Genomic DNA, 19,374 nt, shown 5'->3' on the forward strand with positions numbered 1-19,374 from the left:
GTGGCCATAAGACCACATTCCCACCCTTATCGGATGGCTTGATTATGACGTCATGCCATGATTCAATATCTTTTAAAGCCCTCCATTCCCCAGTGCTCAGATTGTGTTTTGTACTGTAAATAGGTAATTCTTCAATCTTTCTACACACCATTTTACAAAAAACCTGTACTTCAGGTGATATAGCAAGGGAGGGAGTGTATGTGGACTTCGGTTTTACGTTAGATTTCCAAGTAAGTGAGGTAGGTAAGAGATCATCAACTTGAGTATTTGTATTATCTGATACTTGAGTATTACCACTATCATCAGATAGCTCCTGTAAGATATCCACTGTTAATAAATCCTCTGCATTTAAGCTGTTAGGATTATAGGCATATAATTTTTTTAAAAGTATCTTTCTAGAGAACAAATGGATATCTTTAATCACCTCAAATTTGTTCAAGGAATTGACAGGACAGAATGAGAGTCCTCTTGATAATACAGATTTGTGTGTATCACTTAGTAAATGATCTGATAAATTGATGATTCTCATTTGTTCATCCTGATCTTGCTGAAGGGACTCAATTCCCTTCTCCTTGTGGACTGTCTCACTGGGCCTGAAAACTTCCGTTTGTTCCCCCTGTTCTGTGTGTTGGTCTGATTGGTTGTGGTAACTGGTGGGGTTACATTGTGAGGTGTAGTGGACAAAAAAGAGGAAGATGAGGAGGAGAATGATGTAGACGGTTGTATTGAGCCATAGCTCTTAGGTCTGGTGCTTGGCATGTTAGTAATGTTATTAGTTGGTTCAATGTCTGTGTTTATCTCTGAATCATTGTCTGAAATATCAGTATCACTCTCTGCACTACTTTCTGGTTGTTGGACTAGATATCTATTGCCTCTTTGCCTGAAAGTAGTGTTGTTACGCCAACGATATACTCTCTGATTTTGAAAGTCTTCAATGTCTCTCTGTAACTTTTGTTTTTTTGTTGCTATTATTTCTAGCTCCAATTTGTCTAATTCTTTTTGATATTTGTCATATTGACTTTTGTAGTCTATTTTACCATCAAATCCTGACAATTGTGCATTATATTCCTCAATTTCAGAGTCTAATTTAGTTAGCTCTAATTTATCATGTTTGATCAAAATTTGTATTAGTTTTAGAGAGCATTCTGATAACACAGTTTCCCACTCTTTGGTTAGATCATCATTGTTGAGATTGAAGGCTGGGAATACCTTCATTCTCAGACCTCTAGGTATTATGTTCTTTTCTGCATATTTCTCAAAGAAATGCCAGTTCCACCATCTCTTAGACTGTTTATGTAAAGTTTGATGTAGTTTGCATAAAACATTATTTAATTCCTCCTCATTAATTTGTATGTTGTCCCTAGTGGAACTATTAAAGATAGAGTTTAATTCTTGCAATCTTTTCTGATGGCGATTAGCCATATCTGTCTGTATATCCATGTTTAAATATTAAATCCCCTAGAAAAAGGGCTAGACTCAGAATTAAAGGTCTGAGTATATTCTCCCAAAGTGTCAACTTTAGAATATTTGGGTGGGGATTATTGGAGTTTTAACAATAACAGATGCTGTTCCCTTTATGTATTACATTCAGTATACCTTAAATTAAAGTATTACATTTATATTAGCTAGGACAGACACCTGATGTGGATTCTAAAGAAACAGAACACACAACTAGTTAAACTAATTGTATAAGGAATACAATAAGGTTTGTAGCATTGAATTCCACAAAAACAATATCAATATTACTCCAAGGAAAATTATTTAGGATGAATACTCTAATTTAAAAAGTTCCATACCATTCATACTTTAAATCTTTATTTATATAAACTAGGAACTCACATTCACACAGTAGCAGAGGATTTTAAAAACACTTAAACCTAGTTTTCAGGTAAGAATTAGAGGTTCAAATAATTATTCACCATTAGTAAACATGGGCCCACTGATATTGCAATATAGAGTAAACTAAGCCCTTACAATCCGAGGGCTGGATTACTTTTAATTTTTAACATCTAATACAGTGGGCACCAGGATTAGGTATCTCTTATTGTTGAACCATAGTATCAAGTTAACAACTTAGGTAAGCAATTAAAAAAAGGCAGACAGGAGAGACACGGCTGCTCCTGCTGGACCCCTGACGCGCGTTTCACAGAACGCTTCCTCAGAGGGGGTGCGGGCCGCTGCTACTCAGCGTTGTTTATACTAACATTTTGCCCACCTTACAGATGCAATTGGTGCTCTTTCCGTAATCTTTTGCATCCGATTGGTCAATGTGCCTATCAATCACCTTTACCGGTTCTTAGACATCTGACTCCTATTGGTCATTGAAGGCATGTATTACAGAACGTGTCATAGCAATGGTCTAATCCAATCATAGGATTTCAGTAAGGGGGTGTGTACCGTTGCGCTGCACAGATTGGATGATCTTGTTGTGATTTACACCGACCATTAATTCATATCTTGCTTCCAATTCTGTTCTCCTATTCCTTATCGGTGCACTGTGAATGCATATGAGATTACTTTTGTATGTCTAGAATGAACATATATCTGTTTTGTGGATTGAAGTAAGTCAAATACTCGATAATACCCTTTGTCTCACCAATCGTGTACTGATCTGTGTGATTATTATTATGCCATCTCACCTCCTTACAATTAGACTGAACAACTTTGTATATTAGGATAGTGTATATATGGATTACTCTGTTTTTACTTTATATTCGTAATCGAGTGTTCCGGATTGGAGGATTTGGCTGTCAATCATTATAGTCTAATGTACGAATTTGGTACTTGGATTTTAGGGCGTATCTTAACATTATTCTTATCCAATGGCAGTAATATCCATCGAGGGTGTGTATCATAGCATTGTATTCATTGGAGGATCATATTCAGATGTAAATAAAGCATCTATTCATAGATTACTTGCGACAATGAGAGTCATATCCATTATTAGCAAACATTAATAATGAGAGTAATGAAATGTAAATCAGTTAATCTTGTTATCATTAAATAATGGATATCGTGGATAAGTTTATTAAAAAGCACAGAACATCAATAAATGGATATAATAATTACACTACTGTTAGGAGCTTCCTATCCGCTTGTCTTAGCTTTATAATCATATCTCAACGCCTGGTGCTGTTCAGATTATCTTGTGATTCTAGCACCGATATGTATCCTTATCTTAACAAACAGTTAATATGCAGGCTTGATGTTAGATTGTATAATTTTCGACCATTGTGCTTCAAAACTTCACACAGCAAACCACCTCCCCTAAAAGGGTATTCAAAATACAAGGACTGATATCTATCAAAGATTCCTTAGCATTTATTATCTATTATATATGTTTGCATATATTTTTGTATTATCATATTATAAAGACTTCATTGTAATCAATTATTATAGCAAATAAAAAACATCACCTTGGGGTCTGATTTTTTGTGTTAAGTATCAAATCAGAAATGGAGTTCTAGTAATAATATATTAATATAGGGTTGATGAATTATGCTAGTATTAATCCTATATGTTGATGAATACATAGAGATATTCATAAATGACTCATGTTGGGCATTCAAAAGTGTAAATCCCAATACTTAAAAGAAAGTTACCCAAAATGTGCTAATGTTGTGTGAATGAATATGTTGAGCTATTTGTGGGGACCAAAGTGAACGTTAAAAGTTATAAATCAATGTGCTGAAGAGTGAATTGCCAATGATTTTAGTAAGAATAAATAAAAAAATTTTCTTAAAGAAATTTTAATCATGTAAAAAAATTTTGAAGAATAAATTTATATTTTTGAAAGTAAAAATCTTTGTATTAGATGATGTGGATAAAATTGCATTGTGGTTCCATTAAATGTGATATTAAACTACTGGTGATGGGATCGTGCTAAAAAGAAAAGACTAAATTGTGTAAAAAAAAGGAGGAGTGACAGAAGATGGAACAAAATTCCTCTTAAAGTTAATTTGTATTACATTCATTTGGTGATTTTCCAAGAATGGAACTTACTTTTAATATAACAGAAAAAATCATATAAAATATGTGAGTCAATGTGAATTTAAATAAAAAACATGTGACCTATATATGGTCCTCATGCTTGTGAGGTCAACTTCTTTGTTATCATAAATGTGAGTACTTGCACTATGCATTCTAATGATATTAGAATTTACATTAACTGAAGGCTATTCATACTTAACCACAAGGGAAAAAGGTGCATTATTATTATAAGTTTGTTCTGATAGATATATTAAATTTCTCCAATTTATAGGTACACAAAAAAGTTATTTGAATCATTCATTCCAAACGGTTTGACTGCGTTTAATAAATAGATCCATTTACATTCCATTTTTAATAGGGATTTCTCAATATTGCCACCCCTGATACCCAGGGATGCTTTTTGAATTACAGTGTATTTTAGGTCTTTGGGAGAACTATTATGATGTAATAGGAAGTGTCGGGCAACAGAGGTAATTTTTTTGCCTTTGTCTTGATCTCTCTTTGCATATTTAATATTGTAAATATGCTCTTGGATGCGTGTTTTCACCTCCCTTGTGGTCATACCAACATAGACCTTTTGGCATGTGCAATAGAGTGCATATATCACTCCTATAGTAGTGCATGAGAAGTGTGCTGATAGTTTATACACTTTCCCTGTTTTATCTGTTATTGTCTTGGTTTTCCAAACAAATTTACAGGCTGAACAGGTGCTGCAAGGATACATCCCAGGGTCACTATCTTTTTTTTTTAATTGCTTACCTAAGTTGTTAACTTGATACTATGGTTCAACAATAAGAGATACCTAATCCTGGTGCCCACTGTATTAGATGTTAAAAATTAAAAGTAATCCAGCCCTCGGATTGTAAGGGCTTAGTTTACTCTATATTGCAATATCAGTGGGCCCATGTTTACTAATGGTGAATAATTATTTGAACCTCTAATTCTTACCTGAAAACTAGGTTTAAGTGTTTTTAAAATCCTCTGCTACTGTGTGAATGTGAGTTCCTAGTTTATATAAATAAAGATTTAAAGTATGAATGGTATGGAACTTTTTAAATTAGAGTATTCATCCTAAATAATTTTCCTTGGAGTAATATTGATATTGTTTTTGTGGAATTCAATGCTACAAACCTTATTGTATTCCTTATACAATTAGTTTAACTAGTTAGGGAATTTAATGAGTTGGTGATATTTGAGTGCTGGTCATATATGTTAATATGTTAAACCTTGATGTTATATGCCTGCCTATAATTGCATGTATTGTCTAGGTGCTTGTATATAATTACCTAAGGTACCTTTCAAACATTTCTGAATATATTTATACTGTGACAGATAAATACCGGACAGTATATACCTGCCTCCATGTGTTCATGGTTATTAGAATGTTGGTGCCGCCCTCCCCATAAAACTTCTCCCTATTATTTATTATATATTTGTTGCAATTTAGCGGCTATCAATATACCCATCCTTATTCAATCTCTATGACACAATTGGATCTAGATAGTACTATTCCCTAATTTTTATATTTTCAAATTTTTTGGGCCAAAAGTGACCACCTACTGGTCTGGGAAATAATATGTCAGATATAAAAGAGGTCAGAAATCAAATATACAGGATGTTTGTTTTCAATCACATGTGCTTATCTTTCAAAATGTTTATTTTCTCTGTATGCTAGATGCAAATTATGGGCTTTATTCAATGATCATACCATTGTGTAGATTTATGCCTATGTCCCTAACTGTCCTGTAAGTTTGTTTATGTTTAGAAGTTGTATGACCTCAATAAAAAATAAAAAACAGACAAGGCCAAATCTGTCCTCTTAGAGAACTGGCCATAAGACCATTATCCAGTCTATCCTGGAGAAACAATAAAATCCTGGCAACTTTAACTTTATGGCAGGGAAATCCACGCTTTTCACACCAGAAAAAGTAGGTTCTCCACACCTTATGATAGAAGTGACGAGTAACCGGCTTACGAGCTTGAATGAGAGTATCAATAACTCTCGCAAAAAAAACCCTCTTGGCAAGGACTAAGCATTCAATCTAAACGCAGTCAGCCTCAGAAAATCTAGATTTTGATGAACAAAAGGACCTTGTTCCAGCAGATCCCTGCGACAAGGTAACCTCCATGGAGAAGACAACATCCTCACTAGATCCGCGAACCACATCCTTCGCAGCCAATATGGAGCAATCAGTATTACGGACGCCTGCTTCTGCTTGATGCGGACCACTCCAGAATCCGAGATACTTCCCTCATTGCTAGGAAGCTTCTTGTTCCCCCCTGATGGTTGATGTAAGCCACCAAGGTTATATTGTCTGATTGGAATCTGATAAACCGGGACGAATCCAGAAGAGGCCAAGCCTTCAGAGCATTGTAGATTGCTCGAAGTTCCAGAATGTTGATCGGGAGGGAGCGTTCGTCCTGAGACCACAGGCCCTGTGCCTTCTTGGCACTCCAAGCAGCTCCCCATCCTGATAGACTCATGTCCGTAGTCACAATCTCCCAGGATGGTCTTAGAAAGGATGTCCCTTGGGACAGATGATCTGGAGCCACCAAGAGAGCGATTCTTTCGACCGGCTGTCCAGGGAAATCAGTATGCACAGCTGTAATGGTCTGAGACGGAACCTGGCAAAGGGAATTATGCCCATGCCGGACACCATAAGACCAATTACCTCCATACACTGAGCCACAGATGGCCTCCGGAGGGCAAGACATGCCAAAGCTAGCTTGCAACGTCTCTGGTCTGTTAGAAATATCCTCATGGATATTGTGTCTATTATAGTACCCAGGAATTGTACCCTGGTGCTTGGAATAAGAGAACACTTTTGTAAGTTTATATTCCATCCATGAGATAGAAGAAGAGAGAGAAGAGATACTGAATGGTCCTCCGCTAGATGAAAAGATGGTGCTTGAACCAGAATGTCGTCCAAGTAGGGAGCTACTGATATCTGGGTTCTGATGATGGCCAGGAGAGCCCCTAGAATCCTTGTAAATATTCCTGGAGCCGTAGCTAGATCAAACGGAAGTGCAATGAACTGGAAGTGCTGATCCAGGAACGCAAACCTTAGAAAATGGAAGTGGTCCTTGTGGATTGGAACGTGAAGGTAGGCATCCTTCAGATCTATAGTGGTTATGAACTGTCCTTCCTGAACTAGAGGAAGGATGGACCTTATTGTCTCCATCTTGAATGAGGGGACATTTAGAAACTTGTTTAAGCACTTTAGGTCCAGAATCAGGCAGAAAGTTCCCACCTTCTTTGGGACCATGCACAGGTTTGAATAGAATCCCAAAACTCTTTCTGCAAAAGGAACCGGGACAATGACCCCTAAAGAGGACAGATCCCGCACGCACCCCAGAACGGCTTTCCTCTTTTCTGGTCTTGAAGACAGGCTTGAGAGGAGAAATCTGCCCTTGGGTGAATGAGATTTAAAACCTATCTTGTATCCCTGAGCTATGACCTCCATGGATCCTGCACACTAATAACCTGCATGTTTGCATCACAAATAAAAGAAAAAGCAATTCTCAAGGCTTTAATTTTTTCTTGGATAACATCGAGGGGACCCTCCACCACAATCAAATTTGCTAAGGAGTCGCACCAGTAGGCCTCAGCTCCAGCAATTGAGGCAACATCCGCTGCAGGTTGATACAAGTATCTCATATACTGAAACATTTTTCTGAGAAAAGTTTACATCTTCTTATCTATCGGCTCTCTGAATGACGAGCTATCCTCAAGTGGGATAGTAGTACGCTTGGCCAGCGTGGAGATAGCGCCATCCACCTTAGGGACGGAACCCCACAATTCCAGCTGAGAGTCCGGGACCGGGAATATTTTTTTAAAGGCAAACGAAGAGGAAAATGAAGATCCAATTCTATCCCACTCATTCTTAATAATGTTCGCCATTTTTACAGGTACAGGAAAGGTTAGGGGCACTACCCTGTCCTCGTACACAGGGTTCCTCAGGCAACTTGGCCTCTGGAACCTCTAATGTCAACAGAACACTATTTAGAAGAAAACGTAAGTGTTCAACCTTAAATCTAAAGGATTGTTCCTCCACAGCTGGAAGCCTAGAGGTAGCAGACTCCGATCCAGAAAGTTCACCCTCTGAAGACTCAGAGTGTGACACATCCTTGGCTACTTGAAAAACAGACAAATCTAATAAATCACTGGATGACCCCTGGACAAGAAAGCTATGTTTAACCTTTCGCTTGCGCTTGGCAGGGCGATGTAAAGCACTAAGGGCCTTAGACACCATGGCTTTAACTGCGCGGTAATGTCTGATGGTAAAAGTCTCCCTCCAGACGGAGGATCAGGCGTGCTATGGGAAGCTGCATGTGATGAGGGATGACTGATGGGTATGCACCTTACAGGACGGCAAGTCCTCAGAGGTGAACGGCAAAGTAGTACTAAAGGGGTTAACCTTATTAGACATAATAACCTTGTTGATGAATATGGAACATAGTTGAGAGGGCGGGCATACCAAGGCCTCCTCACAATATAGACAGGTATCAATATTAGAAATAGAGGGGGTACCCTTAAACATATCAGAATCCTCCATATCTTGCGCTAATAACAGTAGGACACAGAATAAATTATCTTTATTTCTCACAAAAACGGCACCTTTATACTCCCAATGACTGGGGTACTCACCACCTCCTAGACCCAGGCAAACAGAGAAACAAACGTCTTCTCCGACAGCTAGCTCGGTCAGGAAAGAGAAAACGAAAGTGTAACCCCACCCGGTCACGTGGTGCACAAGGCAGGACCGCCCCTACTATGAGAAAAAGCATGCCAAGCTACAAGCTGCACAGCTTTCAAAGTGAAAGTAAAAACCTGTGTGTTCCATTACCGCATAACAGTCTATGAGCCCAATAAATTGCACACATAAAGCAGCATACAATTAAAGTATCACATTTGATTAATCCTCACTGTTTAATAACCTCCCTCAGGAGATATTAACCCAAGATTCTATTAAGAAAAAAGGAGTCACACTGTGACCGTGTTTTCAGTGTTTTCAACAAATGTAAAATTTGAAACAATCTTACCAGAATTCATGCTGTAGAACAGAAACACAGCCTCTCAAGTGTGACAGTCTTGTAGCATCACTCCTGACATGGACTTGAGTGAAGAAAAAGAAGACAGTGAAACTCGTCAACACTGATTGCTTAAGGAGCGGTTAGCAGGCAGTCTGGATGGGTTCACAGGAAGACTCTCCCTGCATCTCCAGACTCAAACTTTCGTCTATGCTCTCACTGAGAGGCTGAAAAGACTACTAAAACTCCAGTCCCATATCGAAGAGCATCTAACCCTCCTCAGGAACAACTTAGAAATCGTCTGACACTTCTCTGCCATCCTCCTGTGACGAAAGGCAAAGAATGACTGGGGGATGGGGGAAGTAGGAGAGGTATTTAAGCCTTTGGCTGGGGTGTCTTTGCCTTCTCCTGGTGGCCAGGATCAGTATTTCCCAACAGTAAGGAGTGAAGCCATAGACTCTCCTTATATTAAGAAGGAAAAGGAGCTCTCTTTAATTTTTTCAATTTTGGCTCAAAAGAAAAAGTTTACCATACCAAGTATTATTGCAGTCATATAAATATGAAATTACCTATTAAGCGTCGTCATTTTACCTTCATGTTTTTGTTGGGAACAACAATTATTATTGACAATACATCTTTACTCTCTGAAATAAAATTAATTTGTAAACTATAGTCCTTTATCCTACAAATGCAATTTTTATCAGTCTCTCTCACTCACTTGTTACAAACAAAAAAAAACAGTTTTCTATTACAAATTATATTTTGATGCAATGTCCAGCTATTAGGTTTGCTGTGGGTGCTATAATTTACATAGAAAGTGCATGCATTCATTTGATTAATGGCTAAACAGGATACTAAATGAGGCATTAAGCATATCCGAAAAACATGTACTGGATTCATACTTACTCTTAGTAACATTTATATCCACTAAATTCACTTACCCAATTAAAAGCAGGAATGAGCAGACTAAGACAAATCCAAGAGTGTATTTAAGAGCATTGTTTATTTGCTGCAAAGAACAAAAAGCTACAATTAGTAGGGAATAAAATAAGTCCTACATTATATTATAAGCAACAATAGAAGAGACCTCAACATGAACTAAAAATGCCCAATGGTTCTTTTTATCAGAGAACTTTCATGCAGTATATCGGTCTGATCCTAACAAAACAACAGATGGCCACGCCGCCAAAATACCATGCAATCCCCCTCTGGATGACAGACATTTTCTCATGGTGTGTGCTTAAACCCTTACTTGAGCTAGTTTAGATATAAGTTCAGCAATAACCTATTTGGATAGAAAAAGAAAATAAAATTGGTTTTGAAGCTGAGATGATTTATATAATTAAATACCTTCATATGGTTCTACTTCAAGTAATGCATTAATTAGTATGTATAAATCTGGTTCTCATGCAGCCTCATTAAAATCACAATCTCACCTTTTTTTATCACACACTCCTACTACTTCTTGCTGCTGGTTACAAATCTCCTAACCCTGGCCCTGTAACAATTACCAAACTTCCACTCTCTCACTTAATGTCCCACAGTAAAAACTCTAGGATACGCAATTCTAACAATCTCATCTCAATTCATCCACAGCACTTATCCTCTTTCTTTTTATGTGCTCTCTGGAATGCTTACTTTATCTGCAACAAACTTCTAACCGTACACAACTTGTTTTTTTTTCTACTACTTTCAACCATTTAGTAGTCACTCAAACTAGCTATCTTCTTCTGACACTGCTTCCATTGATGCTCTCACACATGGTGGTCTACACTTTAGCCATACCTCTAGGCCAGGTATTGGGATCTTGCTTTCCACCTCCTGCACCCATCAGTAAATGCCTCCGCTCCTATCTCTCTCCTTCTCCTCCTTTGATGTTCCCTTTCACTCACATCCTCCTTCAGTCTCTCACTATCCACCCTAATACCTACTCACCGCAACAGATACTCTATTAACCTGGTATCATACTACCTCTGCTCTATATCCGACTTCACCTGTCGCCCTTTTCGCATTTCAGACCACCATCTATAATCTTAATGTATTGGCTAAACTCACTTCTCCATCTGGCCTCCGCACTATAATCTGTCCTGATCTTGCTACAGCCTCTCATCTACACTAGACACGCTTGCTCTTTCCCAACTGTGCCAAACCCCCACATCATTGTTACGACCCTGGCACTCTCAGCAAATGTCCTACTTGCAAAATTGGCCCCACACTGCTGAGCGTGTCTGGAGGAAAGACGCTCTGAACCTGATTTCATCCAATACCAATACCAAAGCTATAGGACACGGATGAAGGGAGGGACAAGGCAGGCGCTTAAACGGAAGGCACCACTTCCTGTAAGACGTTTCTCCCAAAAATAGCCTCCGAAGAAACAAAAGTATCAAATTTGTAGAATTGAGAAAAAGTATGAAGCGAGGACCAAGTTGCCGCCTTACAAATCTGTTCAACAGAAGCCTAATTTTTAAAAGCCCATGTGGAAGCCACTGCTCTAGTGGAATGAGCTGTAATTCTTTCAGGAGGCTGCTGGCCAGCAGTCTCATAAGCTAAGCGGATTATAATTCTTAACCAAAAGGAAAGAGAAGTTGCTGAAGCCTTTTGGCCTTTCCTCAATCCAGAGTAGACAACAAACAATGCAGATGTTTGACGAAAATCTTTAGTAGCTTGTAAATAAATCTTTAAAGCACGAACCACGTCAAGATTGTGTAATAGACGTTCCTTCTTTGAAGAAGGATTAGGACACAGTGACGGAACAACAATCTCCTGATTGATATTCTTATTAGATACCACCTTAGGAAGAAACCCAGGTTTGGTACGCAAAACTACCTTATCTGCATGGAAGATCAGATAAGGGGAATCACACTGCAAGGCAGATAACTCTGAAACTCTTCGAGCCGAAGAGATAGCTACCAAAAACAGAACTTTCCAAGATAAAAGCTTAATATCTATGGAATGCAGAGGTTCAAACGGAACCCCTTGAAGAACTTTAAGAACTAAATTTAAACTCCATGGCGGAGCAACAGGTTTAAACACAGCCTTGATTCTAACTAAAGCCTGACAAACGCCTGAACGTCTGGAACATCCGCCAGACGCTTGTGCAAAAGAATAGACAGAGCAGAAATCTGTCCCTTTAAGGAACTAGCTGACAATCCCTTCTCCAATCCTTCTTGGAGAAAAGATAATATCCTGGGAATCCTGACTTTACTCCATGAGTAACCCTTGGATTCACACCAATGAAGATATTTACACCATATCTTATCCTTATCTTTTCCTGGTGACAGGCTTTCGAGCCTGAATTAAGGTATCAATGACCGATTCGGAGAAACCAAGTTTTGATAAAATCAAGCGTTCAATCTCCAAGCAGTCAGACGCAGAGAAATTAGATTTGGATGGTTGAAAGGACCCTGAAGTAGAAGGTCCTGCCTCAGCGGTAGAGTCCATGGTGGAAGGGATGACATGTCCACCAGATCTGCATACCAAGTCCTGCATAGCCACGCAGGTGCTATCAAAATCACTGAAGCTCTCTCCTGCTTGATCTTGGCAATCAGATGAGGGAGCAGAGGAAACGGTGGAAACACATAAGCCAGGTTGAAAGACCAAGGCGCTGCTAGAGCATCTATCAGCGCTGCCTTGGGATCCCTGGACCTAGATCCGTAACAAGGAAGCTTGGCGTTCTGACGAGACGCCATGAGATCCAGTTCTGGTTTGCCCCAAAGTTGAATCAACTGTGCAAACACCTCCGGATGGAGTTCCCACTCCCTCGGATGAAAAGTCTGTCGACTTAGAAAATCCACCTCCCAGTTCTCTACTCCTGGGATATGGATAGCTGATAGATGGCAAGAGTGAACCTCTGCCCATAGAATTATTTTTGAAACCTCCAACATTGCTAGGGAACTCCTTGTTCCCCCTTGATGGTTGATGTAGGCTACAGTCGTGATGTTGTCCGACTGAAATCTGATGAACCTGACAGCAGCTACCTGAGGCCAAGCCTGAAGAGCATTGAATATCACTCTTAGTTCTAGAATGTTTATCGGAAGGAGTGTCTCCTCCTGAGTCCACAAGCCCTGAGCCTTCAGGGAGTTCCAGACTGCACCCCAGCCCAGAAGGCTGGCATCTGTCATTACTATTGTCCAATCTTGCCTGCGGAAGGTCATACCCTTGGACAGATGGACCCGAGATAACCACCAGAGAAGAGAATCCCTGGTCTCTTGATCCAGATTTAGTAGAGGGGACAAATCTGTGTAATCCCCATTCCACTGACTGAGCATGCAGAGTTGCAGCGGTCTGAGATGTAGACGGGCAAACAGCACTATGTCCATTGCTGCTACCATTAAGCCGATTACTTCCATACACTGAGCCACTGAAGGGCGAGAAGTAGAATAAAGAACACGGCAGGAATTTAGAAGTTTTGACAACCTGGCCTCTGTCAGGTAAATCTTTATTTCTACAGACTCTATCAGAGTTCCTAGGAAGGAAACTCTTGTGAGAGGGGATAGAGAACTTTTTTCTTCGTTCACTTTCCACCCATGCAACCTCAGAAATGCCAGAACAATGTCTGTATGGGACCTGGCGATTTGAAAATTTGACGACTGTATTAGAATGTTGTCTAGGTAAGGGGCTACTGCTATACCCCGCGGCCTTAGGACCGCTAGGAGTGACCCCAGAACCTTCGTAAAGATTCTTGGTGCCGTAGCTAACCCAAAGGGAAGAGCCACAAACTGGTAATGCCTGTCTAGGAAGGCGAACCTGAGAAACCGATGATGATCTCTGTGAATCGGAATGTGCAGATAAGCATCCTTTAAGCCCACGGTAGTCATATATTGACCCTCCTGGATCATAAGTAGGATGGTTCGAATAGTCTCCATCTTGAAGGATGGGACCCTGAGAAATTTGTTTAGGATCTTGAGATCTAAGATTGGTCTGAAGGTTCCCTCTTTCTTGGGAACCACAAACAGATTTGAATAGAAGCCTTGCCCCTGTTCCTCCTTTGGAACTGGGTGGATCACTCCCATAACTAGGGGGTCTTGAACACAATGTAAGAATGCCTCTCTCTTTATCTGGTTTGCAGATAATTGTGAGAGATGAAATCTTCCTTTTGGGGAAGAAGCTTTGAAGTCCAGAAGATATCCCTGGGACACAATTTCCAACGCCCAGGGATCCTGGACATCTCTTGCCCAAGCCTGGGCGAAGAGAGAAAGTCTGCCCCCTACTAGATCCGTTACCGGATCGGGGGGTGATCTTTCATGCTGTCTTAGAGGCAGCAGCAGGTTTTTTGGCCTGCTTACCTTTGTTCCAAGCCTGGTTAGGTATCCAGTCCGATTTGGACTGGGCAAAATTTCCTTCTTGTTTTGTATTAGAGGAAGTTGAAGCTGCGCCACTCTTGAAGTTTTGAAAGGCACGAAAATTAGGCTGTTTGGTCCTTAATTTGTTGGACCTATCCTGAGGAAGGGCGTGACCTTTTCCTCCAGTAATATCAGAAATGATCTCCTTCAGTCCAGGCCCGAATAGGGTCTGCCCCTTGAAGGGAATGTTGAGAAGCTTAGACTTTGAAGTAACGTCAGCTGACCAGGATTTAAGCCATAGCGCCCTACGTGCCTGAATAGCAAAACCTGAGTTCTTAGCCGTTAGTTTGGTTAAATGAACAATGGCGTCAGAAACAAATGAATTGGCTAGCTTAAGAGCTTTAAGCTTGTCAAGGATATCATCCAATGGGGTTTCTACCTGTAGAGCCTCTTCTAAAGACTCAAACCAGAAGGCCGCAGCAGCAGTGACAGGGGCAATGCATTCAAGGGGCTGGAGAATAAAACCTTGTTGAATAAAATTTTTCCTAAGGTAACCATCTAATTTTTTGTCCATTGGATCTAGAAAAGCACAACTGTCCTCGACAGGGATAGTTGTACGCTTCGCTAGAGTAGAGACTGCTCCCTCCACCTTAGGGACCGTTTGCCACAAGTCCCGTGTAGCGGCATCTATGGGAAACATCTTTTTAAAAACAGGAGGGGGAGAGAACGGTACACCTGGTCTATCCCATTCCTTAGTAATAATTTCTGAAAACCTCTTAGGTATTGGAAAAACATCAGTGTAAACAGGCACTGCGTAGTATTTATCCAATTTACACAATTTCTCTGGGACTACAATGGCGTCACAGTCATCCAGAGTTGCTAAAACCTCCCTGAGCAACATGCGGAGGTGTTCAAGCTTAAATTTAAATGTAGACATATCAGAATCAGGTTGAAGTGTCTTCCCTGAGTCAGAAAAATCACCCACAGATAGAATCTCTCCTTCTTCGGCTTCTGCACATTGTGAGGGTATATCGGACATAGCTACTAAAGAGTCAGAGAGCTCTGTATTTTTTCTAGCCCCAGATCTGTCTCGCTTTCCTTGTAACCCTGGCAGTTTGGACAATACTTCTGTAAGAGTATGATTCATAACTGCCGCCATGTCTTATAAAGTATACGCAACGGGCGCGCTAGATGTACTTGGCGCCCCTTGAGCGGGAGTTAAAGGCTCTGACACGTGGGGAGAGTTAGTCTGCATAACTTCCCCCTTGTCAGTTTCCTCTGGTGATAAATCTTTTAAAGCCAGAACATGGTCTTTAAAACTTATAGTAAGATCAGTGCATTTGGTACACATTCTAAGAGGGGGTTCCACAATGGCTTCTAAACATAATGAACAAGGAGTTTCCTCTATGTCAGACATGTTTAACAGACTAGTAATGAGACCAGCAAGCTTTGAAAACACTTTAATTAATGTGAAAAAGCAGAATATAAAAAACGGTACTGTGCCTTTAAGGGAAAAAAAACAAACAAAAACTGCAAAACAGTGAAAAAAGCAGTTAACTATGAAATTTTTACAGTGTATATAATAGACTAAAATAGCATTGCACCCACTTGCAAATGGATGATTAACCCCTCAGGTTAAAAAACGAAGCAAAAGAACGGTAAAAACAGAATTTATGCTTACCTGATAAATTACTTTCTCCAACGGTGTGTCCGGTCCACGGCGTCATCCATTACTTGTGGGAACCAATACCAAAGCTTTAGGACACGGATGAAGGGAGGGAGCAAATCAGGTTACCTAAACAGAAGGCACCACGGCTTGCAAAACCTTTCTCCCAAAAACAGCCTCCGAAGAAGCAAAAATATCAAATTTGTAGAATTTGGCAAAAGTGTGCAGAGAAGACCAAGTCGCTGCCTTACATATCTGGTCAACAGAAGCCTCGTTCTTATAGGCCCATGTGGAAGCCACAGCCCTAGTAGAGTGAGCTGTGATACGGTCAGGAGGCTGCCGTCCGGCAGTCTCATAAGCCAAGTGGATAATGCTTTTCAGCCAGAAAGAGAGAGAGGTAGCAGTAGCTTTTTGACCTCTCCTCTTACCAGAGTAAACGACAAACAAGGATGAGGTTTGTCAAAAATCTTTTGTTGCTTCTAAATAGAACTTTAAAGCACGAACAACATCTAAATTGTGTAATAAACGTTCCTTCTTTGAAACTGGATTCGGACACAAAGAAGGAACAACTATTTCCTGGTTGATGTTCTTGTTGGAAACAACTTTTGGAAGAAAACCAGGCTTAGTACGCAAAACAACCTTATCTGAATGGAACACCAGATAGGGTGGATCACACTGCAAAGCAGATAATTCAGAAACTCTTCTAGCAGAAGAAATAGCAACCAAAAACAGAACTTTCCAAGATAGTAACTTAATATCTATGGAATGTAAAGGTTCAAACGGAACCCCTTGAAGAACTGAAAGAACTAAATTTAGACTCCAAGGAGGAGTCATGGGTCTGTAAACAGGCTTGATTCTAACCAAAGCCTGAACAAAAGCTTGTACATCTGGCAAAGCTGCCAGTCGTTTGTGCAACAAAACGGATAATGCAGAAATCTGTCCTTTTAGAGAACTAGCTGACAATCCTTTATCCAAACCTTTCCCACTCCCCCGGATGGAAAGTCTGATGACTCAAATAGTCCGCCTCCCAGTTGTCTACTCCTGGGATGTGAATAGCAGATAGATGGCAGGAGTGATTCTCTGCCCATTGGATTATCTTGGTTACTTCCTTCATCGCTAGGGAACTCTTTGTTCCCCCCTGATAATTGATGTACGCAACAGTCGTTATGTTGTCCGACTGAAATCTTATGAACCTGGCTTCCGCTAGCTGAGGCCAAGCCAGGAGCGCATTGAATATAGCTCTTAGTTCCAAAATGTTTATCGGGAGAAGCGACTCTTCCCGCGACCATAGGCCCTGAGCTTTCAGAGAGTCCCAGACCGCGCCCCACCCCAAGAGGCTGGCGTCGGTCGTGACGATGACCCACTCCGGTCTGCGGAAACTCATTCCCTGAGACAGGTGATCCTGGGTCAACCACCAGAGAAGTGAGTCCCTGGTTACCTGGTCTACTTGAATTTGGGGAGACAAGTCTGTATAGTCCCCATTCCACTGATTGAGCATGCACAGCTGTAATGGTCTTAGATGAATTCGAGCAAAAGGAACCACATCCATTGCTGCGACCATTAGTCCTATTACTTCCATGCATTGAGCTATGGAGGGTTGAGGAATAGAGTGAAGAACTCGACAAGCTTTTAGAAGCTTTGTCTTTCTGACGTCTGTGAGAAAGATCTTCATTTCCACAGAATCTATTATTGTTCCCAGAAAAGGAACCCTTGTGGACGGTGACAGTGAACTTTTTTCTATGTTCACTTTCCACCCGTGAGATCTGAGAAAAGCCAGCACAATGTCTGTATGAGCCCTCGCTTTGGAAAGAGACGACGCTTGGATTAGGATGTCGTCTAGATAAGGTGCTACAGCGATGCCCCTCGGTCTTAGGACCGCTAGAAGGGACCCTAGCACCTTTGTGAAAATTCTGGGAGCGGTGGCTAAACCGAATGGAAGAGCCACAAACTGGTAATGTTTGTCCAGAAAGGCGAACCTCAGGAACTGATGATGAGATTTGTGGATTGGGATATGCAGATACGCATCCTTTAGATCCACGGTAGTCAAAAATTGACCCTGCTGGATTGTTGGTAAGATTGTCTGAATGATTTCCATCTTGAAGGATGGAACTCTGAGGAACTTGTTTAATATCTTTAAATCCAGAATTGGCCTGAAAGTTCCCTCTTTTTTGGGAACCCCAAACAGGTTTGAGTAAAACCCTAGACCTTGTTCCCCGGAGGGGACTGGGTTTATCACTCCCATCTTTGATAGGTCTCTTACACAATGTAAGAATGCCTGTTTCTTTATCTGGTCTGAAAATAAGTGAGACAGGTGGAACCTTCCCTTTTGAGGAAGTCCCTTGAATTCTAACAGGTATCCCTTGGAAACTATCTCTAGTGCCCAGGGATCCAGAACATCTCTTGCCCAAGCCTGAGCTAAGAGAGATAGTCTGCCCCCTACCAGATCCGGTCCCGGATCGGGGGCTACCCCTTCATGCTGTCTTGGTAGCAGCAGCAGGTTTCTTGGTTTGTTTACCCTTGTTCCAGCCTTGCATGGGCTTCCAAGCGGGTTTGGGCTGGGCCGCGTTACCTTCTTGTCTAGCGGCAGTGGAGTTATTAGCCGGTCCGTTCCTGAAATTGCGAAAGGAACGAAAATTAGACTTGTTCTTAGCCTTAAAAGGCCTATCCTGTGGGAGGGCATGGCCCTTACCCCCAGTGATGTCTGAAATAATTTCCTTCAATTCCGGCCCAAAAAGGGTCTTACCCTTGAAAGGAATATTCAGTAACTTAGTCTTGGACGACACATCTGCCGACCAGGATTTTAGCCAAAGCGCCCTCTGCGCTACTATAGCAAAACCTGAGTTTTTCGCCGCCAATTTCGTTATTTGAAAGGCGGCATCCAATATAAAGGAATTAGCTAACTTTAATGCGTGAATTCTGTCCATGACTTCGTCATAGGAAGTCTCTTTCTGGAGCGACCTTTCTAGTTCATCGAACCAAAAGGACGCCGCTGAAGTGACAGTAATAACACACGTAGCTGGTTGAAGGATGAACCCTTGCTGAACAAAAATCTTTTTAAGCAATCCTTCCAATTTTTTATCCATAGGATCTTTGAAAGCGCAGCTGTCCTCTATAGGAATAGTTGTGCGCTTCGCTAGTGTTGAAACAGCTCCCTCAACCTTCGGGACCGTTTGCCATGCGTCCCTTCTAGGGTCTACTATGGGAAACATTTTCTTAAATATAGGAGGTGGGGCAAAGGGTACACCTGGCTTCTCCCACTCCTTTTCCACTATGTTCGCTACCCTCTTAGGTATTGGAAAAGCGTTGTCGTGCACTGGGACCTCTAAAAATTTGTCCAATTTGCACAACTTCTCTGGTACTACCATGGAATCACAGTCATCCAGAGTAGCTAATACCTCCTTAAGC

The 19,374-nt window shown here is 40.9% G+C and overlaps 1 protein-coding gene across 1 annotated transcript in view; it reads right to left on the reverse strand.

Annotated features, from left to right (window-relative positions):
- The window catches only part of LMBRD1 (LMBR1 domain containing 1), an 810,247-nt gene that overhangs the window by 580,950 nt on the left and 209,923 nt on the right, over positions 1-19,374 (reverse strand). Inside the window, exon 5 of the mRNA XM_053710415.1 lies at positions 9,963-10,030. Within this exon, the coding sequence (XP_053566390.1) occupies positions 9,963-10,030 (68 nt within the window). The remainder of the gene's footprint in view (positions 1-9,962; positions 10,031-19,374) is intronic.

Source organism: Bombina bombina, chromosome 4, assembly GCF_027579735.1.
Source record: "Bombina bombina isolate aBomBom1 chromosome 4, aBomBom1.pri, whole genome shotgun sequence".
NCBI classification, from domain to species: Eukaryota; Metazoa; Chordata; class Amphibia; order Anura; family Bombinatoridae; genus Bombina; species Bombina bombina.